General features: G+C 41.4%; 1 protein-coding gene across 1 annotated transcript in view; it reads left to right on the forward strand.

The window, feature by feature from the left end:
* The window catches only part of UNC5C (unc-5 netrin receptor C), a 231651-nt gene extending 208033 nt beyond the window's left edge, over window positions 1–23618 (forward strand). Inside the window, exons 8-17 of the mRNA XM_042812571.1 lie at window positions 128–184; window positions 1603–1794; window positions 3011–3355; window positions 5436–5523; window positions 13616–13784; window positions 15407–15640; window positions 19622–19771; window positions 20068–20232; window positions 22466–22644; window positions 22865–23618. Coding sequence (XP_042668505.1) covers window positions 128–184; window positions 1603–1794; window positions 3011–3355; window positions 5436–5523; window positions 13616–13784; window positions 15407–15640; window positions 19622–19771; window positions 20068–20232; window positions 22466–22644; window positions 22865–23030 — 1745 coding nt within the window. The 3' untranslated portion in view covers window positions 23031–23618. The remainder of the gene's footprint in view (window positions 1–127; window positions 185–1602; window positions 1795–3010; window positions 3356–5435; window positions 5524–13615; window positions 13785–15406; window positions 15641–19621; window positions 19772–20067; window positions 20233–22465; window positions 22645–22864) is intronic.
* The last annotated feature ends 561 nt before the right edge of the window (window positions 23619–24179 follow it).

Raw genomic sequence — 24179 nt, forward strand, 5'->3', positions numbered from 1 at the left:
ATTTCTTTTCCTTTTTTTTTTTTTTTTTTTTTTTTTTTTTAATTAAACCATTTTTCATGCTTCCTTTTTTGTTCTCCTCATTAATTTGATTTTGTTCCCATTTTTGTTTAATTTCTTTCTTTTTAAGGTTTCATTTATCCTATTTCAACTGAACAGAGAACCCAGAATGAATATGGATTTTCTTGTAAGTTTAATGTTTCATTTTACATTCCTGGACATTAATGCAATGCTGTTCCTGGGGTCAAGCTTTAGTGTTGTGCCAGCTCTGTGTGCCTAGGCAAAGATGGATTGGGCAAATGAAGCTGCTTGTTTGACAACAACTTCCCTATCAGTGGGCTGACACAGGCTGATCACAGCCTTTCTACCTTGGGAAAATGGGAGAAGAAGCTGCAACAAAGGTAGAAAATGGAGAGAACAAGCCCTCTTTCTCGTTAACGTTTCCTTAGCAATTGGAAGAAGTGTGGTGGAGGGATAACATTGCACTGAGCTGTAACTCAGAGATCTGCTTCCTGAACCGCTGGGATGTAAGTCCTGCTGTTTTGAGGCTGGCATGTTGAAAGTTTCATAGCCAGAGGCTGATGGACTTTGATCAGTCCTTTTCAACATCTGCCAACTCTCACCTCTGTGCTGGAGGGCAGCTTAGCTTAAATGACTAAAAGGTGGGGAGCAAAACATGAAATAAAAGTGATTTCACATGTTTTAAATTAACAAAAATGGGCTGCTAAAAAGGTCTGATTTGATTTTTCATTTTCTTTTTTTGCATTGTCTCTGCTGCTGGGATTTTTCACTTTGTAGAAACACATCAAATTTTGATCATGTATTCAGGCCTTTTGGAAGAAAGTCTAGTTGATAATGATGCTGGAGATTACCCTGAAATTAGTGCGGAAGATACAGTATAAGCAGCTAGTAGAAATATCAGAGCCATTTTCTCACAAGACAGCTGTAATAAATCTGAGTTCCTTTTAGTAAATTACCACATTATTTCTCATGCCTGCTTTAGCTTTTATCCAAATACGTATGTGTTAGTGCCAGTAATGAGAATTCAGTGGTTGATTCTTTGCTTTCCTGGACATTTTTTAAAATCAAAAGAAAATGGCTCAACACCTTATCAGTCAGAAATCACAAAATACATTCTACAGGCATTCTGTAGAAATTGGACTTTTTTGTGTTGGTTTTTTTTTTTCCTTAATTAAAAACTAAGACTTCTGAATTTTAAAAACATGTGACATGATCTTCACTAATAGATAAACAAATACTAATATTATGATGCTGTATCTCGAAGACATACTGTTTTAGTTCATAGGGTGAATTTGTTTCATGAGACTAACTGTGTTATGAGTGTTCTGTTTAGTGCTTCATTGCCTGGGTGCTAGATAGATGAACGAGTAGATAGGTAAAGAAATAGAACACGAGTTAAAAGAGAAAACAGAGATCATTTCCCATAAAAAGGGCACAGACCTTTATAGCTTTAGAAATGGATTTTAAATTAACCTATAAAAAGGTAGTAAATATCTGCAGGAAACGGGAATAATAAGAATGTATTTCCTCAAAAGACCCTGTGAGAAGCGCATTTCTTCAAGGTTCTTGCCTCTCTTCCTCTAGCTGCACCTGACTCGGATGATGTTGCTCTCTACGTGGGGATTGTCATTGCTGTGATCGTGTGCCTGGCTATTTCTGTGGTTGTGGCCCTGTTTGTCTATCGCAAGAACCACCGTGATTTTGAGTCAGATATTATCGACTCGTCGGCGCTAAATGGGGGATTTCAGCCTGTAAACATCAAGGCTGCAAGGCAAGGTTAGTTGTCACTTCATTCCATGTTGACCAATTCAGGGGGATACTATAAGGATATGCTCTCCAGGGCTATATGAATGATATCTGCAGGATGCCTGTTGGCACTTCATAAATGAGAGAAAGATTATATCCATTTGTTTCTGATGGTCAAGCACTAAAAACCCGCAGCAGCTTTTTTCAGAGGTGCTCAGGAACATACAGCAGTGGAATTTGACTTCTAAAGGGAGAATGTGAATGTGAGAGTGAAACAGACATTTATAAAAATACAGGTCCTGCTCAAATTTACATCAAAGGCAAAGCTAAGACATAAACTAGGGAGGCAGGATTAATCACAGGAGCAATATTACAGTATATATATAATACCATCACATCTGCTTCCCTTTTACTTCACTAATAGCTTCTTTTACTGTGCCCTATCTTACGTGCATAAATAGTGCATAGTTAAAGAAGTACTGTACCTTCAGTGGACAATGTAGAAGAGGTTGTAGTGTAATATCACTTAATAATTAACATTTTTATCACTAGTACATAATAGATAATTTCCATGCTTTGTTGTCCAGAAAACAGTCATATGCTAAGGCTGGCTCTTTCAAGACTCACATTTAAGCTGAAGAGTCCTTTTCTTCCAATAAATGTTTACGAAAAGTAAATCAAAATAAAGAGTTGGGATTACAAGAGAGCTGTTATAAGGAAGGTTAGCAGAAGTGTCATTTTCTGTGTCACGCAGGTACTAGTTCTACACTGTCTGAGAGTTGTAGACACGAGGACTTCATAGTTTTGTTCTTTCTGCTAATTCAGAAATTCTGTTTTTATGCCAGTTTGAGAAATTCTTTAATGAATCTCTTAGCATTTAAGGTAGGAGTATTAATTAATACTATTATATCTATCTACTGAGCATGGAAAACACCTTGCCATGAGGCTAGGCATATCACACTTGAAATCTGAGCACAGCCTGAAAAATAATGCCCGTGAAAAATCCTTAGAGCAGAAATTTGCTGTAATTTTGTATAACAATTAGATTCCAGAGCAGTTCAGGCAACACATGCCATTGGCTGTTGCTAGATACAGGTACATAGAAAAGTTTTTGAGTACCTGGCATATCTTAGACTTTGGTATGAGCGGAACAGAATGCAAAACCAAATCATTAAGCAGAAGAAAGTCATCAGATTAGAGAGGTAATCATAAGCAGTAAGGTTCTTCTTTCTCATTTCCAATGCAGACCTCTTGGCAGTGCCACCAGACCTTACTTCTGCTGCAGCCATGTACAGGGGTCCTGTGTATGCCTTGCATGATGTCTCTGATAAAATTCCAATGACCAATTCTCCGATCCTGGACCCATTGCCCAATCTGAAGATCAAAGTTTATAACACCTCTGGAGCAGTCACTCCCCAGGATGAACTCTCTGACTTCTCCTCCAAGCTGTCCCCACAGATTACCCAGTCTCTGTTAGAGAATGAGACATTGAATGTGAAGAACCAAAGCCTTGCACGGCAAGCAGACCCATCCTGCACTGTATTTGGGACCTTCAACTCCTTAGGGGGCCACCTAGTAATTCCCAATTCAGGTAAGTGCTAGCCATATTTCAAAAGTTTAAGTGGAGTTAGCTTTCTTCTATACAGAGAAAAACAAGGTCACTCCAGGGAGTTTGCCTTTTCTTTGGTCAAAACAAACCAAAGAAACAAACCAAACAAAACAAACAGATCTGTTTTATTCGATCAGATTAACTAAAATATTTCAAGGTTCACTTTCCCAAAATCCTGGCTGCCTTTTTAACAGAATGTTACAGGGCATTGAAGTGCTGCCAGTCTTTCTCCTATGTTAAGATGTTTTTGAGGAAAGCCATGCTTCTATTTAGTTCATAAATGAAATGCTTTTATTTAAAGTTTTGCACCTAGATGCTCTCATGTGAGACCATATAGCTCAAAGTCTCACAGCTTCCAACTTTATATCTTGTGTTCAGTTCTTGGTCATTTTACAGCACAGTGCCCAGACCAAGATAAAACTTCCTACCCTTGTCTCTTGCTTCTTTACTGGATCCTTTTTTGTTCACTGATGTTATAGAGAAAGCAAAGCATCTGATTGACATAGGATTAGTTTGTTCCTTCCAGGATAAAGTCCTGTACTGCCCAGGATGCAGCCAAAAGTGGGCCATAAGCAGTAGTGTTCCTCTTTGAGGAGCAGTGTCTCCTTTTCACATAGAGCCTAATTGGAAGCTGAACTGCTTTAAGACATCTGGTACAGACTACTGAGCAATGTTGATAATTCATGCTGTACTATCCTAGATTTCACAGTTCTCTAAGCTGCAGCTGAGAGTAGACATTAATACTCAGGTTTCTTATGCTGTGGTGTTGAATGGTTCAGCAAAGTCTATTAGTCATATTTAATTCATATATATTAATATCAATTTGTAAAGAACTGTAATCTCTTCAAAATTATTAAAACAAGTTTTGGAAGATATATCAATCTGTCTACCACTCCTGCATACGCCTCTGAGCTGCTTCTAGATGAACTTATGTATATCCTCCTAATAAGACGATCAAAGTCCTTCGTGTACTCTACACCTGTCTCTACATCTGAGAACATGCACAGGGATGTTGTAACAGTCATGTAAGGCAACAAGTCAGAAAACCTTAATGGAAAACACTTTCACAGCTAATCTCTCCCATACAAAGCCAGCTGTGGGACTGACTCCCAGTACAACCCTAGTACATGGGAGGTTACCGGTGTAACCAAACAAAGTACACTGAAGAGAAGAGAGAGCGCCATAAAAGATTTTATAACTCTATTGTGAGTATACATATATGGAAATAATCTGCCTATAGGTTTGTACTGAGCTACGTATTCATAGCTGAATTCAAACCCCTGCCAGTGATTCCCCACTAGCCCGCATCTGCACAGACAGCTGGCAGAGCCATGTCCAGCAGCGTATGAGCTATGTTTGCCATGCAAGGACATGACCTCTGGTTCCTGGGGATCTCCTTGCAATGTAAGAACAGAATTTTGCAATTGATCAGTCCTGAAAAGGGCAGAGAATGTAGTTGCACTCATTTTTCAAGGTTGGATATCCAAATTTTGAGCCATTCCACAGAAGCAGGCGCATTCAAAATACCAAGAAGCCCCATTTTGTCTCCCTGGTAGTCTAATTAGAAGCTGAGTGCATTAACAAACGTGATGCCAGTTTCAGAGCCCATCTTTCACGAAACAACTAGTTCTTGTTGCTTCCTGGGACAGTACTCCACTGTCTTCCTTTCCTGCTTTTAATTAAATAGGAATTGCCTAGGGAGATATATCCTGTTACAGCTGCTGGAAAATTTACTCGGAGTTGTTCCCTTTCCATTATTTTACAAGGTAAGAAGCAGTGTAACCATCTGTTTGCTCTTTAAATAAAATAAGAGGGAAGGGAAGAAAATCCTCTTCTCTGCTGCATCATTTCATACTGTGGCACAAGAAATGCCGGGGCTGCAGTAAATGCTTTACCTCCAGAGTTGCTAAACTCATTTAGAGCCCTCTTGTGATGCTGGGTGAAAATCTAGCATTGCAGATGTCACCTACTGCTTCTCCTGTTGCTCCTTTTCAAAGGTTCACCTGGCTTTTTTTTTCATATATTTTTCCATTTTATCTTTTTTTGTCTCTTCTGTTTGCAGGAGTGAGTTTGCTGATCCCAGCAGGGGCTGTTCCCCAAGGAAGAGTCTATGAAATGTATGTGACAGTCCACAGGAAGGAGAGCATGAGGTAGAATGTACTTGCTTTGCACAACTATTTGAGTGCATTAATGGAGGGGAAGAGGGCGTGGAAGAAAATGTAATAACTATAAACCTGTGATAGTTTGCTTATGCAAAGCCAGCTATGTGAAGTTATTTGATGACCTGGAGATAAACTTGGGCAAAGATGACAACTCTACATAAAACCAGCTCAGACTTTTGCTTTCCTAATGAAGAACTGCATTCTGCAGCAATCTCTCAGGTTGGAGGATGCTGAATCCAAGCCAGAAGCACAGAAAGTAAGTCAGCATGAAACCAGTACAGTGAGAAAGTGTGAGGTAATGTCCTAGTAAAGACCCATTCCATGAGGGAGAGAACAGAGTAGCAGGGTGACAAATTGGCTCCACAGAGGGACAGGTGTCTGACCACCTGCTTTGCAATACCTCCTCTTCTGTTGTAAGGAAGATGAATTTGTATTTTACTATTCATGGGCGTGACTCATCCATGAAGTGATGAAGACAGAGCCACCAGAGCACACCATGCCATGGGCCACCCAGAGCCAGCAACTAGATAATCCCTTTTCTGCTTGCTGACCTCTATATGCACACGTGGCTGATTCATATTCCAGGACTCAATGTCTTTTGAGTGATCTGGCAGCCTTGACATAAAAAGAGTTTCCATGAGGATCAAGATACCATTTGAAGCAATTTAGTAAAACCTTAATGAAAAGGAAGGTGAGATCTTAGTCTGCTGATTGAACTCATGAACAAAAGCTGAATGATTTGGAAATGGAAAACTAAACAATCATTACACAGTACTTTGCCTCTTTGTCCTCCCCATAGCTAGATACATTTTTTGGCTCAGCCCTTTAATGGCTTTTATAGTGTGCTAAGCCACATCTGTTTATATGCTGTGTGATATTGAACACTATTCTTTAGCTTAGTAGTCTTTCACCCATGTAAAAATAATCTACTTAAGGAAGAAATAAGTAACATACCCCCCTTGCACTTTTGCATACATTATTCATGTCTTGCTCTTTGAAAATAGCTAATTGCAGCTACAGAAGAGTCTCTGTTCATATTTAATATTGATTGTATTCCTATTACTTTTGGCTATGTTTTAAAGAACCTTGCAAACAGTACTGAAAAGAAGGAAAAAACAATGAAAATGAGAAGGCTTTCCCCAATACTCAACTCACCTCCAAATCTCTCTCCTTTAAATATCTAATTCTTCCCCTAAAAAACTGTTTCATTCCCAGCAGGAGCTGTACATGCAATTATTTTCTTTCCAGCTAGCTGTGTAGAGAATCCCTAACTTTTTATTCATTCAACTGTAGACAACCAACACTGCATGCTAGCCTAGTTTATTGGCTTCAAAGATCATAAATCCTCTTCTGTGTGCTTCATGATAGCTGTTACTCAGTAGGTTACACAAGGGGTAGAAATATAGGTCAGTGTTGGGAAATGCATGTTTTGGTGCCATCCACCAAACTGAGCATGCATGCTGAAATACCTCTGCAAAAGTATGGAAAGGTGTGAACCCTCAATTCAAATGAAGATTTTGTGAAGTGAGCAGAGGGCAGGCTGCTGTGGCCATAGCTTATCCCATTGTAGTGATCATTGCATCCTGAGCACATGGACCCAAATCCTTCAGGTTCCTGTATAACAGTTTTTCAGCCCCCCATCCAGAACACTATGAAAACCAACCTCTTCTCTGACATTTAAAATGGAGCTCATCAGCTCTCACCCAGGTCACTCTGATGTGAATAGTTACCAAAAATTACTTAAACACAGTGGAACTGTAATACTTTCCCCTGTTACCTGTTCCTCTTTCCCAGATGCCCACGGGCAGAAAGTGCTGACTGGCACCAGCACCCAAGTGTAGTGGGATGCTTCCATGGCATTGTGCTGCCAAATACTTTTACTTCCCTCTCCGCCACAGAACTGCACTTCTGCTCTTCCTTCTGCCTGTATGGGCCACAGATGTTGCTTCGTGTAATTGGAGTCATATGGGTACCACAAGTTAGCATGTGGCGTAAATTATTTTTTAAAGCTGTTACCGTGCTCTCACAGCACTCCAGCAGAGAGTGATAGTCCACAGTGAGGACTCACTGCAGACATTTGCTTTTGTGGCCAAGCAGTAACTGGAGTGTGTTCAATAAAACCTTGTGAGAGCTGATATTTATTTTCATGTGCACTGTGTAAATGTGCATGGATTGAAGAACCCTATTGTGCGTTGATGTAGTTTGAAAGGGCACAGATAGGACACTGTAAAATGGAAATTATAATCCTCTTGATATATAAATGGCACTGAGGCAAGAATGTGGTCCTCATAGCGTTAGCCTAAGTAAAACCACTGAAGCAGCAGACAGGCTCTCCATCACAGATCACAAGCATATCTTCAGCGACTTAAGATTTAGCTCATACTTTCTTTGTAGAAATACAAGACAACTTCTGAACAGTCAAACTGAAACAGGAAATCTATTATCCCTCAGTCCTGCAAATTCCCCTTTTCTTTTCCTTTGTTTTCCTAATCCATTTCTCCAGGTAGTCTCTGAAACCTGTAGTACAGAAATTTGAGAGATTTCACAACCCAGTAACATCACACATTATGTTGCCTCACAGGTTGGTAAGGAAAGCTTTTTTTAACAGCATTTATTCCATTTTAGATCTATAGCAGAAATGCTAATTCGTGGCCTGAACCAGTGATTGAGCACCTGGTGAGAAGGCAGGGCCAACCCAGGGGAACTCAGGTGCATATAATGCATATAATGCACCTGAGTGACCAGAAGGGATGGAGCTAGCATTTGTCTCTTCCTAGACTTTATGTATAGGTTGGTAGTGGAGGTATGGGTATCTTCCTGGAGATCCCTGCCTACCAGAGGTTTTCTAAAGGTAAGTGGTTTTTCTTCCTTTGTTTTTGCTTTTTTGGCTGCTGTATTTGGGCTTGTTCTCATTTGCTGTAGCCTGGGCTTTTGTCACTCTACTATTATTGCCGTGCTTTCCATCACATTATAGTATTTCAGCATCCATCAAAGAGTGTGAGCATGCAGTTTGGCCTAGAAACATCCTTCTGCAGGTAATTGGGGTTCTGATAGCTTGCAATAGAGGCTTCTTTGAGACAGTTGTTTTCTTCAAGTGTGTGTTAGTGTGAGTATGGCACAGTGGGTTTTTTCTGTTTTCAAACCAGTACTCTAGCAGGCTGTTTTGACTAATTCTCATTCTGTTTGTCAGATGGGGCACAATGGATTGTAGGTGGCTACCAGGCACTGATCCCTTTGCTGGTGTAGGAGGTTTGGTTAGCTTTATGAAGAAGTTCATGTGCTTTAAGAAGTGACTTACAATGGGGAAAAGGATATCTATGTATGAATGTGTTTCTGTATGTACATATAATTTTTTTAAAAAGCTGAAAAAATAGGAAGGCTGAGAATATTTCACTCCAATCAGACAAGTTTCTGTCTTGAGCTCATAGGATCAGAACTAATCTCTGTTAGTAACAATAGTTGGTCTCCCCCTTAGCCTGGGGCAGAACCAAGTTTGAGATTTGCAAGAAGGAATCCCTTCTTGAGCTGTAAAATAATCACACTTCTGTGACTGCTATCCAGCAAGAGGCTGTTCCCTTGAGTAACTGGAAAAGCCTAGGTATTACGCAATTAAGGATTGAATAGCAAGAGTACAAAGCTCCAAACTTCAGGGATTTCTTAACTGCCTCAGGTTATGGAACAAATATGGCTCTGTGCTAAATTAGGGGAACTCTGTGTTTCCTATGGAGACATCTAGCACTGGCCAGTGTCTGACTCTTGATGGGCCACTGTTCTGATCTCGTATGGCTCCTATTTGAGCTGCTGCTGAGCTCAAGCTCACCTAGCTTTAGACGGAGGGGAAGAGGAAGAAAATTTTTCATATCACCTTCCTGGGAGGAGACTGAGAACAGATCTTATCAACATAAAAGATATCTGAAGGGCCAGAGTCAAGTGGATGGGACCACACTCTTTTTGCTGTTGGCTAGTGACAAGAGAAGGGGTAGTGGTCACAAACTGGGAATACAGGGAGTTCCATCTGAGCATGAGTAAGAACTTTTTTACTTGAGAGTGACAGAGCACTGGAAAAAAAACTACACAGTGAGGTTGTGGAGACTCCTTCTCTGGAAATATTCAATGCCCCCTGCCCCTCATTTCCCATGAACTCTTTCCTATGCAACCTACTGTAGGAAACCTGCTTTAGCAGAGAGATTGGACTAGATGATCTTCAGAGGTCCCTTCCAACTATCTGTGGTTCTGCAGATTTGTGATTCCTTCTGTAGACAGACTTTTGGACAAACCAGGAGGTCATTTGAGAATATTAGATTTGATACTTAAGAGGGAGCATGTGTTAAAAATAAAGACCCTTCAACGAAAGGAGAAATAAAATGCCTTTCCTCTGACTTATGGCTAAGCTGTGTGGAAGGGCTGCCATCTGTTGCTGCAAGTTAACCATGCTGTTCACTGCACTATCGTAAGCTTCCTATTTCTTGGAGAGTTGTGGTCCTTGCCTGCAACATCTATGCTTGGTGCCAGGAAGCCCGCTAACGAGTGAGGATTTCTCTGGTTGTGCTCACATCTGCTCTCTGACAGCTACCTTAATGAAAACAGTCCACCTCATTACAGAGAGTCGGTTTCAAGTGAGCAATCTCATTAAGAACACAAATTTGATTGTGAAAGGACTGGATGTAGTGAATAAAAGTTTGTTCTTTTTAAATAAATGTTGACTGTTCTTGATGAGCAGTGCAAGATATGGAATGAGGTCTAAAAATATCTGAAGACTTCTCCTTCTTAGTGTCTTTTAATAGTAATGCTAGATGAAGTTGAATTCCACACTTGACCAGGTCTTTCTAAAGTAAAGGCAGCTTCCTTGACTGCGGTGAAGTGAGTTTGGAGTCATTCTGACACAGCTGAAAGCCTAATCCTATCTAATAACTAGTCCAAAGACTGATAAAAGTCAAAAGTGAGTAAACTTGGATGATTTTGTTTTGTGTTTTTTAATACAGTTCTAAACCTGTCTGCTGATAGGTCTTTTTGCTTTGGAGGAGCTAAGTCCCTTTCTCTGTGTTGTCCCCTGAGTCAGTGTGTGCTAGATCTTCAGTGATCTCTAACAGAAATCACAGTTCTTGGTTGCAACAGTCGAGGCCTGACTTCGATAGTGCTGCATCACCTGCTACAGGAGAAAGAAGAAAAATACTTGTCATGAATAGCTGCACAATAACCTGTCTTCAGGGAAACTTGTTGTTTACTACCCCATCAATTAGTGCTGGGTTTATGCCTTGAAGCAGAAAGATTAATATCTCCTGTATAATATATCTTGTCTACTGTATCTGTTTTGGTCCTCATTAGCGATAGGAAGGCATAATCCTTTTGTTTTAAGATGGAAATTAAAAACAATGAGAAATAAGGAGAGCTCTGTCAAGAGATTTGAGTTTCTTTCTTCATTTCAGTTGCCACAGGGTGACTCTGCTCTCTGTGGTGCTGCATGGTCTCATTCCTCCAAGTTTCAGGTGTTTATTTCCAAGCTCTTGACACAGTCCCTGAACACCCTGCTGCCTGCAGTCATGTTAGAGCTGTGTGGGAAAGGGAATAGCAGCTCTGTGTGCTTTGACACCTCATCCCCTACTGCCCCAGAATTCAGATTTGCTTTTTGCAACCATGTCACATTGCAAGGTGACACCTGCTGTGTTGCAGTAAGTTCACCCAATGTCTTTTCCAATTTCACTGTTTTACCTTACCACTAAATACAAGTGTTTGGAATTTGTTTCAGTCCAGAAATGAGAGCTGCTGAATGAATTTTGTTTCCCACCAATAGTTTTATCCTCAATCATTTACATGGTTTCCTGTCTCCCATCGCGTCTCGCAATATTGTCTTACATATTGCTGTCTGTAAATTTAATGATTGTGCTGCTGTTTACATTGTCTTCCACACTGTGAGTAGAAATCTTGGCCTTGCAGCAATAAGGGAAAGGTTTAGCACTGACTTCAGCAGAGCTGGGATTTTACCTATTAAATGACACTTACCCTCGTTTTACACCACTTGAGAGATTCTCCACAACTCATTATTATCTCAGCTTCTTAAAGCTTTAAAGTGGCTCAGATTACTTGCAGTCTCAAAATTGGTTCAGGCTTTGGAGAGCTGAGGTGGGTCAGCATCTGCATGAGATGGGCTTTGGAGGCACTGAGACCAGCAGCATGCCAACTTGGAGAAAAATACTAAACCTTGCTATTCTTTTCCTCTTCCTGTCTATGGTTGTATTCACTTCCCATCTCCATCACTAACTGTTCAGTCTGCAGTGCCTCCTAACTTCATCTTCTGTGCCGTCGTTTATACTTGTGCTAATCAGATATAAAATGCTGCAGCGCAGAATCATGCTCTCCATCAGAGTCCTAAAATTTAACAGCTAACAAAATTTTGTCATGGAGCAGTGACTAAACTTAATTTTACTTCGAGACAACTTTCAGCTGTGTGATTTATCAGCACACTATTATTTTAATGACCTTTTGGCTTTTTTTATTTTTTTTCAGCTGCTTGCATCAATGCTCAGATTCTTATTGATTTTAACTCATTTTTCACCTAGAAGACACGGCAGGAATTTTTTATATCAGTCATGATATATTTTCTCCTATATTCTTTTTGGCTGCTGGGCTTGTAATTCAGTCTGCAGAACTATCAATATCAATTATCAAAAATAATTTGTATTTTCCTTCCTTCTTCATGGGTCAGTATTCCTTTAGATGAAGTTAGGTCAAACAGATGATTAAGTCTATAGCTTGTCATTTCTGTAGCTTTCCAGATGAATATTGTAATTTTCAAAAAACTTTCCCATAAGACTTAATATTTTTTAATAACTTTCTTGAAACTGCTTGACTTATCTGCACAAGAATGCTCAAATATATGTTAAGGCATTAATGAATACACTCCATTGTGAGCTATTTTTAAACTACTCATTGTTTCTTATAAAAACAAAACCTGAACCTGAAAATTTTAGTCAAATTTTGCTCAGTGATTTATTCAGTCCATCCTTGCAAGAGAAAAACCTCTGATCTTAGCCTGTAATCCAGAGATCAATATAGCCTGCAACAGGAGCTGAATGGATGCTTTAAATGCATCATTTGTCTTGTTAGCTAAAACAACCAGTGTAATTCATGATAACCATACAGATTGTTATATTTTGGGTTTTCTTGAAAGACAACTACCACAGCTGTTTGTTTCCAGCCCATGGCTTTTTAATTGTTAAGTCATTTAGTAAACTCATCAGTTAATTTCCTTAAGGATCCTCAGATGTGTATCATCTGGATTTACTAATTTGTGTACATTTCAATTTTTTCCATCTTTTTACATTTTTCTAAACTGTTATGAAATCCGCAACATTTGTATGGATGAGAGACACTCTTCAAAAAGTCCTTTGTTGCTTTTTAAAAAAGAATTTTTCAAAAGTTTCTTTCATTTTCTGTAGGATTAATGGATTATTCAAGGTGGCTTAAGGTGGGTAAAATTAGGATGTATCTGTGGATTAGTTAGGATGCCTGTGAATGTATCTGCAGTAGTCAGAGTAGGTGCAATAAATTCAATCTCAGTTCAGCTTTTGTCCTGATTTGACCTCCTTGAGAATATTCCCTAAGATCACAGCTACTTCTTGACTCTTTTGGCTGATGCAGACTTGCAACAGTACTTACTCTTGTCTCAACTAATCCCCTTAAAATGAATTGTGATGTAAACAGAAGTGTTTGCAAATGTGCTTGAACTGAACCGTCAGCCAGAGCAGAAGATGCAGGGTCCCGTGGGCTGATCCTATGCCCAAGTGCAGATTTCACTGAACACTTCTTAGCTCTCACTTGCTGATTTCTGGATCATGAATTTGTCCTCTCTATTTCTCAGAAAGGCAGCTGATGAGGCACATTCAGCTGTGTTTGTCATACACCAGATGTCAGGGTAGTTAAAGTTACTCGTGCTTCCTCTGCTTTAAACTCCTCAGCATTTGGGCTGGGATAGCTCACACATGCACACAGCCATTTACAAACCACACTGTAAGAGCAGGATTTTTGCTCTTTTTACCTAGCTTAACATATCTTTTTGCCTTTCCCCCCTATTTCATGACAGACCACCTATAGAAGACAGCCAGACGCTGCTGACACCAGTGGTGAGCTGTGGCCCACCAGGAGCGCTGCTGACGCGACCCGTTGTGTTGACCATGCACCACTGTGCTGAGCCCAACATGGATGACTGGCAGATCCAGCTCAAGCACCAGGCAGCCCAAGGACCATGGGAGGTGAGTCTCCAGGCCTCTGGCCTCCGCCTGCTGTGCAAGATGCCTGCTGCCCCAAGAAATGCATTCCTGGGGCAATGGTGGGGCAAATGTGCCATGAAGCATAGTCTTCCCGGACTGCCAAATCCTGCGAGGTTTGGGCTATGGCGAACTATAATGCTGAAAGCATGGGGAGGGAAAAAGAGGTAAAACAGAAAAGAGCACTAGAAAATCAGTTCTGACAATTCTAGAAATAGAAAATACTTTTTACAGAATGCTTTGAATTTTCTTTGTTTAATGTCTTTCTTCAAGAGCAAGACAATAGTGCTGAAAATAATACTTCGCTTCAGCATCAAGACATCATCTAGCTTATTAAAATGGATAGGCCTTGTCTTTCTCTTCGTTCTACCTCATAAGATGCTGGTGGAGCATGCTTTGCGTTCAGCTTATGCAGTCAGCACATCTCCACACCCCATTAGCTGAGGGAGCCTCTATGAGGGTTCCTTGGCCATGCAGGCTTGATGGGAGCCTCTACCAGGAGGGTGCCCTGGGGCTGGGCAGCATAAGCACCTTGCTTTCTAACTGGAGCATGATGTGATGATCTCAGCAGGGCTCAATTCAGCTCTCCAGCCCATCTTCTGGAGAACTTTGTTGCCCCTAGGTACCTGCTGCCAGTTTGGTCTCATAATTAATTTGGCAAAGGCAAATTCTACTGGCAGGTTTTATGAGGACAGGGTGGCTTTTGAAGGCTGGCAGCTGCCAGAAGTGCCGTGTCCAGCACAGCCTTTGCAAGGTCTTGCTTTGTTGTCTGCCCATGGCACCGACTCTCTCTCACGCAGCGCACACCGGCCTGTCTCGCCAACCAATATGCACCCCACTGGCCTGGCTGTTGGCACCATATGCATGTTATTTGTGCTTGGGTTACTGGCATCTCTTCATTTTCTACTCTGTCCTTACTGCCCTTGACAGAGCAGTTGTGTCTGGTGCCAGCACTGTAATCAGCATTGCAGCACCTTGTCTTCTGCTCTCCTGAAGGACAAAGATTCTTTCCAACCCAAGTCACTATGTGATTCTATGTATCCTGAATGCCATAGGCCCAAAGCTCAATTCCATGTTTCTATTAAGCCCAGACTGCTGCAGACTTCAAGACAATGGGGATGAGGCAGATGGGGTGCAGAAATCGAAAGCTATATAAGAGAAGGCTACAATCCACTGCAGACCTTTTCTTTCTACTTTATCTGAAAACTGCTCGAAGCTCCTTGCGTTGTGCACAGGGTGCTGCATGGGGTTTAGTAGAGAAGGTAGCAGGCAGATTGTTTTATTTTGAGCTGTTTGCATTCAGGCTGTATGTATTTTTTCATTCACCCTGCAGTTTCATCACAGAGGATTATTCCAATGAAACAGCAGGTGATATTTCTTGTAGTTCTGGCATTTGGCCATTGTAAGGGTTACTTCCTTTCCTTGAGCTTTTATAAGGCCTTATTTTCATGCTTAGGAAGTGAAGGGCAGCTATATTTGTTCATATTTTTTATCTGATTAAGATGCAGACAGCAAGGACTTTGAGCATCACTGAGACTTGAGAGAGATCTGAAAGGACAGCATCTCTGAGAGGTCAGGCGATCTAATATGGCCTCTTTCTCCCTTAGGATGTAGTGGTGGTTGGGGAGGAAAACTTCACCACTCCATGCTATATTCAGCTGGATCCAGAGGCCTGCCATATCCTGACAGAGACCCTCAGCACGTACGCCTTGGTAGGACAGTCCATCACCAAAGCAGCAGCCAAACGTCTCAAACTGGCTATCTTTGGACCACTGTCCTGCTCCTCACTGGAGTACAGCATCCGCGTCTACTGCCTTGATGACACACAGGATGCCCTGAAGGTAGTTGTTGCTCTCATACTTGCTTTTTCTCTCTCGTGACAGCAGTGCAGTGACCAGACGTTCTGCTACATGTATTTATTTTCCTAGATAATTTTTCTGATGAGAGCTTGACAGCAACTGCTGCTTTACAATTTAACCTTCCCACGCTGTAAGTTGTTTTTTGTAAAGGGATCACATGTACCAGACTGTTTTCCACCCAACAGCCTTTTTTCCTTTGTTTACCTGTATCATATCCTGAATCCTAAGATTTTTGCATTATTAAAGGGCCATAAGGTATGCCAGGCTTCATTCGTTATTCATGTATTTTTAATGCTAAGTGCCAAATCCCCAGAGATGGGGAAACATATAAATGCCTCTTTGTAAATAGTTGATAATGATAAAAGAAGCTTCTGGACTGTTAATCACTGCCTGCTTTCATACTGCTTCATTACACCTCTTTGTGTATAGTATTTTGTGCTGGGAGTTCGGCACCAAAATAAACCAAAGCTGTTGCTTACTGCAACTGTACGCTTTACCCTCACTGCATAATTCTGTTGTTCTCATATACACACACATACACACACTCCCTTCACATACAGATGAGCAGATAGATAAACATGCTTCCTTTTCCTCTTTATAAATGTGTATTTATACAGATGGTATCTATAATAGATTCACTCATAAAATATGTAGCTCCAACTGTACGTGTAAGAATGGAGGTTATTAAAAGGTATTTTTTTTTTTCCTTTAAGCATAGCTGATGTGACTTCCCAAGTACTTTTTTAAAGCAGAACAAGTTCACATCTTGCCTCTATGCAGAGACATCCTTATGCTGTGCACGGTTTTGCTGTACCAGCACTGCATGGGAATTGTTTGGGCATACGCCCCAGAGGCTGGCAGGGAGATGCTCTTGCTTTTCAGCTCACCCATCTCCATCATTGCAAATGGCACAATCCCTTTACATCCTAAATACTGCTAGCTACCAAGATTCTGCCTGGGCTTTGTTAGTGGGATGCTAGGAGTATTTTCACTATAAATAAGAAAATTTTTTTCAAGGAAGTGGAAAGCATTTTTTTTTTGTACTGATCATGAGGAAATGCTTTGAAAGCCATCATGGCTTTGCTCTTTGGTGCCTGTGCTGTGTAATATGATTTTCCAGGAGTCCTTCCAGCCTGAGGGAATAATAAGTAACTGGGCAGAGCCTTGGACAGATAGTGATTTGAGTCAGAGCTGGGCCAATCAAATTAGGTAATACTCAAGAGCTATTGGCTTATTTCTAATAGACTGCAGGAGGCATTGCAGGGTAACGTTAATCTGATTCAAAGAGACAGCTGAAGAAATCAGGAAGGGCATGGGTAACTGAAAGCCATCTTTCATGGGAGAAGCTGCGATCAACTTATAAGGAGAGGAGTGGACCAATTATTGGGTTTTCTACTGCAAGTAGCCCTCCAAAGCAAGCTTGTAATTTGGTGAGGAAAGGGTTGCGGAGAGAAGTCAGATAAACAATGTCAACTGGTACATATCAATCCTTTTTAATTTTCTATTTTTTGGCACTTTAACCTCAAGACTGAATGGCTATGCACAAGCTGCTGTACACTCTATTCAAGACAAAGATAGCCGAGGTTTGCATGACTAGCACAAGTATTTGCTGGGCATAAGCTCTTTGGAAGCTACAAGTTACATTTTTTCTGGAAATAGACAATTTTGGGAAGGAAAAGGTTGTAACAAAGAGAGGTCAAAATGAAAAATGTGAGCATGGTCATGGTTTTGGCTGGAATGAAGTTCATTTTCTTATTTGGTTTATTAGGGCTGTAAAGCCAGACAGCCCCAGTGCTCTGGCCATGGGGAGAACCGTGTTGTAGGCTATGGTGTCTAGATGGGATGCTCATAAAATTATTTCTGTGGAAGAGTGAGTGTTGTGATGTCCCAGAGCCCTAACATCCTTTCTGAGGCAATTAGAAAGGGCTGCCCAAGCTAATCTGTTGTGAAGAAATCCTGCTGTTTTATTCCCATTTAATTCACATATGGCTTTGAAATTGAGGTGACTGAGCTGTCTGTGGTGATGGTGGCAGAGCACTGGGCCCACCATGGGTAAATAAGTTATTTCAGGCTGTAGCAGGGTGGCTTTCTCCAGTATGCTTCATGCTATGCAGTAACAAAAAAAATCACCACCGTAACAGGTATGCCATTTCCTCTCAGTTATTTAGTGCATATTCATCCCTCTAACAAGGATGCCTTCTTGCCTTTGCTTGCTTGTGCTCCTTTAGTGAGGAAGCTGTTTTCCAACACAGGTTGTAGCTGTGCTGGTGGTGCTGCTGATCACAGAATCACAGAACTGTAGGGGTTGGAAGGGACCTCCAGAGATCATTGAGTCCAACCCCCCTGCCAAAGTAGGTTCCGTACACCAAGAGTAGATGTCCTTTGTAATGGAGTGATGTCCTATGCAGTTCCCTCTCTTGGGAAGGGAGTAGAGCACAAGTCCTGGCTCACAAGGGCCAAGAGTGGTGATGGAAAGGATGGTGGTGGCCCTGAATTAATTAGCTGAGCCAAATCGGAGAACTGTGGGCTGCTTGGTGTCCTCCACTTGGTGGAGCTACAGCGAATAGAGGTGGCTGCTAATGATGGGATATCAACCTCAGACACAAATTTGCAGTGCTAACATATTTGCCCCTGAAGTATCGCAGCCCTGGACTGACCACAGGTGGGGAGCGAGAGCCTGCAATTAGCACACACAGTGCTGCCAATCTTCTGGTTGTTCCAGGGTGGTAATTTGGATGTAATGAAGATCTATAGTAATCAGATAATTACTATCGATTGCTCTTTAGATGTCTTGACGAGGTAATTATGGGGCACTGGAACTGACTCATTGGAATAACCTTAATCTAAGAGGTTTCCTGATTCTTTTTCTTTTCCTGTAATTGCTGATAAGCAAACATTTTTGCTTTGGGATCTCTCAGGAGCTGGGCTCACTGGGAGTGTGGGCTTTTTGTTTGTGCTAACTAGATGCTGAACTTGATCAAGAGTGGCTGGTTTAACCCTTAGCTAATAGGAGACTCCTTTAGTTAGCCTGGGCTAGCAGCCCAATTTCACATGTGCATGTGCTCCTGGTGTGTGTTCACTGTGTATGTGATTGGCTTTGGCTACATGAGACTGCTTGTTTGGCCTGCTCTTGTAATTAAATATGACTGCGTTTGGCTGTATTTGTTTCTGATGAAGCTCATGCAGCCTTTGTACTGACTTCTTCCATGTGAATTACAATTTGAATGTTTCTCTGTCATCAGTGGTCCACTGTGATCTCATTTGTTAGAGACATATCTTTATTTTAAGCTGCGGAAAATGACCATGCTCTTGATTTACTAGGTTTTATTTACACATTCAATATTTCAGTAACCCTGAATCTAGGTATTTGTATATACAAAATGCTCAGTCATAGCGTCTTAGTTTCATTTTGATTCCATCCCACTTAATGGTTAGTCTCAGTAAGCACCTGTACCCGACTCTGTCACGGATCAGTTTGCCAGGAGGCTGTCAGTTTCAGGACTGCCACATCCGCATGTCCCATACCAGCAGTACCTACACAAATAAGAGCTTTCTGATACAAAGTAATAAAGGTGCATTAGATGTCCAGTTTGCTGAGCTGTGGAAAGGGTGAATATATTTCAGTATTCAAAGAGTACGTAGCATCTTTGCATTCAGTATAGTTGCATGTAGTTAGTATTGCTGCTCCTAGGATGAATCAGGGAATGGTGTATCTCCCACATGAGTCAGAGAGTCTGTATCCCTTCTGGGTTCTACTGTGTGATGAGGGCAAGAAGATTATCTGTAGATCCACTAGTGCTATTCATAGGGAAATGTAACTTCATGCAGCACCTGTGTACATTTTCACAAGTAGTTACAGCACCTAAATCAATCAGTCTGGAAGAACCAGCAGACCACTGCTGATGTCTTGGTGCTGTCCTGATGCTGCCTGACCTCTTTCCTCTTCTGTTCTCTGTACTGCAGGAGGTCCTCCAGCTTGAGCGGCAAATGGATGGACAGCTGTTGGAGGAACCAAAAACTTTGCATTTTAAGGGAAGTACCCACAATCTCCGCTTATCCATTCATGACATTGCCCACTCTCTCTGGAAGAGCAAACTGCTGGCTAAATACCAGGTGAGCATCACAAAACATTGGATCCTAGAGGCTTAAAGAAATACAGTGACACACTGTTTGAAGAAAACCAGTTGCTAAGCTGTAGGACCATGGACATTTTTTTTCCCTGGACTATCTGCTGTAGCAGTTGCATGGAGCTCAGTTTCTAGTCGTATAACATCAGTGCCCTGGTCCCTCAATGTGTTCTACTCCCTAGGGCCATGTTAATGCTGAGCCAGTCCTCAACTGAAATGAGACCGTGGAAAATAACTGATATTTATACTCTATTTTTTTTTTTTTTTTTTTTCCTCCTGCAGGAGATTTCTTTTTACCACATCTGGAGTGGATGCCAGAGGAACCTGCACTGCACCTTCACGCTGGAACGATTCAGCCTCAATACCCTGGAGCTCGTCTGCAAACTCTGTGTGCGACAAGTCGAAGGAGAAGGGCAGATCTTCCAGCTCAACTGCTCAGTATCAGAGGTAAGAGGCATTGGTATGGGAACATGGGAGGACTGAGGAGTTATAGCCTTTCCCATCAATGACTCTTTTGTGCTTCTTATTTTCCTCCTGATTGTTGAGATCATCGGAAGAGAGAGATTAAGTTATTGCTTCATGTCTCTTCTTGCATTTTCCCTTAGTTTTTCTCTCTACCCTGTCATATGGAATGGAGTACCCTGCTTCAAGGAGGGAGGAGGGCAGTAATGGTTTGATTATTCATTTTTCTCCATGGAGGAGCTCTTTGCCTAACATTGCCTAGCACATCTCATGAAGCACCACGTGTTTCTGGCTCCTGGATAGGACGGTTTAGTTGCAACAGTCTTGTCCCCCCAGACTTTGCTACTGCTGCAAATCGCAGTTATTATTTTTGACAGTTTTTCTTTTGCTGACTGACATTTTCCAGTAGAAAAATGATCATAAATTTTGAGGCATCTTTGCCATAGCTGAAAAATTTTAGCTGAGGGTGAGTGACACACTCAGGTGTGAAGCAATGTTGACATCAATGTTTGTGTTGATGGCTTTTGTAGCTACTGGATCTCAGGTGTTGTCTTCATTTTGTGATTCACTGTCATCCCTTAGATGCTGCTAGGCCAGCACAGAGGAACAGAGTAGAACTGCGTTATAAGCTCTATATGTCAGAAAAGCAGAGTAAATGAGCTGTTGCCCTGCTCAAGGGCTGCTCCTTTCTCTTTACAAAGACCTACTGGACAAAATGCATTTAGGAAATTAATCCACCTCCCACAGCAAACCTCAAACACATTCTCATCTTTTATTGCATTTATTTGTTATTTATTCTCCTAATCTACTTTCAGTTTCATCTCCAAATCTCTTTGGAGTTGCCAGGTGAGGCAGCAAAGGAGGCATTTTTTTACTGCACAGTTCTGTGTCACCCAGACATCAGTGGCTGCTGGTTTGGGGAAAGGCTGGGAGGTTATAGATAAAAGTTGTTGGTACTGTAGAGCCATGATGATGTGCATCATTACCCATGACATTTGCTTGGTTATTAGCTCCATTTTCAGCTGGGGACTATACAGCATTAAAGACAGATGGTGAAACAAGTATCATAAACAATTACTGTAATAAGTGCTACATTGAGGTAATCTCTAATTTAACCTAACAGAGAAGAGAAAGAACTGAGAGTAACTTTAATGAAATGCAAATACAGACTATAATCATCTTCAGCTGCTTTTGTGTAATAGGGCCTGGTAATAGATTCAGGGGGAACGGAATCATATTCATGTCTTGTGCTGTGATCCCATCCATCAGGGATGAATAGAAGGAGTGAATAATACTTCAGTTATCAAGGCTGCCCATTGCAAAATTGCTCCTTGTTGTTGACACTGAGTGACGTGCCCAACCCAAATGAAGGCCAAAAGAGTTTGGGATGCTAAGGGCTGGAATAAAGTGCTGGATCCTTAAGCAGCAGTGAGTCTGGATGTGGCAGCAGTAGCATATAAGTCCTTCTGCAGCCCGTACTGCTGGATGAGAAGGAGGACAAAGACAACAGCTTGTGGCCTAGAGCAGTGGGCTTGGCGCAACCAGTTTGCAATGCAGGACATTGCCTGATTTTTAAGATGGTTTTATGAGGCTTTCTCAGCAGTCAGTTTGACATGAAACAACTGGACAGCTCAAGGAGAAGCAAATAAATTGACATTTAAGGATGAATATTTTGCTTCCCTCCAGTAGAGGCAGGAACAAAGTTGTTCTCCTCACTTCTGTCAGCATCACCTCAGGCTGGTCGCACTGCAAATGAGAGCAATTGAAAATTCAAACAGGAGATGTGGAATGAGAGCAAATCACTCCTGCTTTTTTCTGGGCTTCTGCCCCAAATAATTAACCAGCTCTCATTGACCTTTGAGAGATTATTATTTCACCCAAGCTAGGAGAGCTCAGTACTGCCCTGGCAGTAGTAATTTGCTCTGAAATGTGACAAAGTGCTTGATATTTATTTAAAGAGAATGATTAATTAAGCTGTGCACAATGCAGTCTGACCATAGTAATCTTCATCCTCCAAAATAAGACAACCAAAAGTCTGATGTCTATCTAGAGCTGGCTCTTTTCCAGCTAACATAAATGCTTGATTGACAGAGTGCGTCTGCTCTTCTAATGCATGCAAGTAAAAACACTGACTCTTAGAGGATACACTTCTGTGATCGCTTATGCATTCAGCAACAAAACCACTGTATTTTGTCTTTTGCCTTCCTTTCAACATCAGGAACCCACTGGCGCTGATTATCCCATCATGGACTCAGCAGGCAGCATCACAACAATAGTTGGGCCCAATGCTTTCAGCATCCCACTCCCAATAAGGCAGAAACTCTGCAGCAGCCTGGATGCACCCCAGACCCGGGGCCATGACTGGAGGATGTTGGCCCACAAGCTGAAACTGGACAGGTGAGAAGGGTAACAGACGTGTTGGGAATGCAAAGCCTCCTTGGAGGTAGGTGCAAAGGGGCTTCATGAAAACCTTGCTGAGATGAGTGACAGAAGGTGTACCTTCAGACTGCTCAGAGTAATCACAAAGTAGATGAACACCCTGACTGGTGATGGGGATGGTCTAAAGGGGTATCAACTCATGCAGCTCAAAGAAACAAATCTCCTTTTGGCTTTGCAGGTACCTAAATTATTTTGCTACAAAATCAAGTCCCACTGGGGTGATTCTGGATCTCTGGGAAGCCCAGAATTTCCCTGATGGCAACCTGAGCATGCTGGCAGCAGTGCTAGAAGAAATGGGACGACACGAAACCGTCGTTTCTTTGGCAGCAGAAGGAAATTACTGATGCAGCCTTGGCGTGAACAGGAAGGACAAATACAGGGAGCGGTAATGCCCCATTATTGCAAGTGTTTGGAATGAAAACCCAGACCAATGAGTTACATAAGAGACATTTCAGAGAAGAAAGCAAGCAAACAAACAGAAAAATATACAGCCCTGACCTTCACATGTGCTCTCCTTGTACATTATCACAGGATCTAAAAGAAATCATGCAAAGTTGTACCTTGAAAATATAAATCAACCTAATGTTCCTCTTGGCTTGGCTGTACACTGCTTGGTACAGGATTTTACAGTTTCCTAGGAAACGCTTTTTATTGCTATCCAGATATATGGATAAACTTTCTTAACAATCCCAGTTTCTATGGATGTTGTTTACATCAAATTCTGGACAGGGGTAAGGAGACTGTCCATGGCTCTCTATATTTTTTGTTCAAAGCCATTCTAGACAAGGCTGTGGACAGTTGGTTGTGGCTATTTCAGATTATTGTTTTCTGGTGAATTCAGATTTTGGCTACAATTCTGAATATTGATTGTCTCACAATGATCCTCCTGTCATTATTCTGTTTCCTAGACCTACCTGTAAAAAAAAAAAAAAAAAAAAAAAAAAAACCCAAAAAAAAACAAACAAACAAAAAAAAAACCAAACAAAAAAAACACAGTGTTTAAGAGGCATGCATCTGGAAAGCAGGTACTCTGGGTGCTAAGCAGGAACACGCATACCATTCCCATCTTTTCCCGAAAGGAGCCCCCCACTGAGCCTTGGTGGAAAATGGCTGTAAGACAGTGGGACTATAGGGTAGGAGTCAATTTTCAATTCAAAGTGTAACAAGACCCTTTCTACCACTTTGCATATCCAATCCCACCATATAGCAATTCAGAGTGGTTAGGGGGAAAAACAAACAAACAAACCTGAAAAAAGAACAGAGAATTTGATATGATAATTATTTACTTATTAGTATCTAGTGCAAGGATTATAGTTATTAATATTATTATCATCATTACTTTATTTGTAGTTTTGTCAGCAACAGGATAAGTTGTTCCCATTTTTACTGAACCTAATGTCCCCTTCCTGAAGGTCTTATAAGAAGCTTTCCTCTATATGCTGTCCATTCTTCCCTTCTGTCCGTCATCCCTCCAGAGACCTCTGCTAGCAAAG

This window comes from Centrocercus urophasianus, unplaced genomic scaffold, assembly GCF_019232065.1.
Source record: "Centrocercus urophasianus isolate 14NV4802_14NV808 unplaced genomic scaffold, USGS_Curo_1.0 seq_13, whole genome shotgun sequence".
NCBI lineage: Eukaryota > Metazoa > Chordata > Aves > Galliformes > Phasianidae > Centrocercus > Centrocercus urophasianus.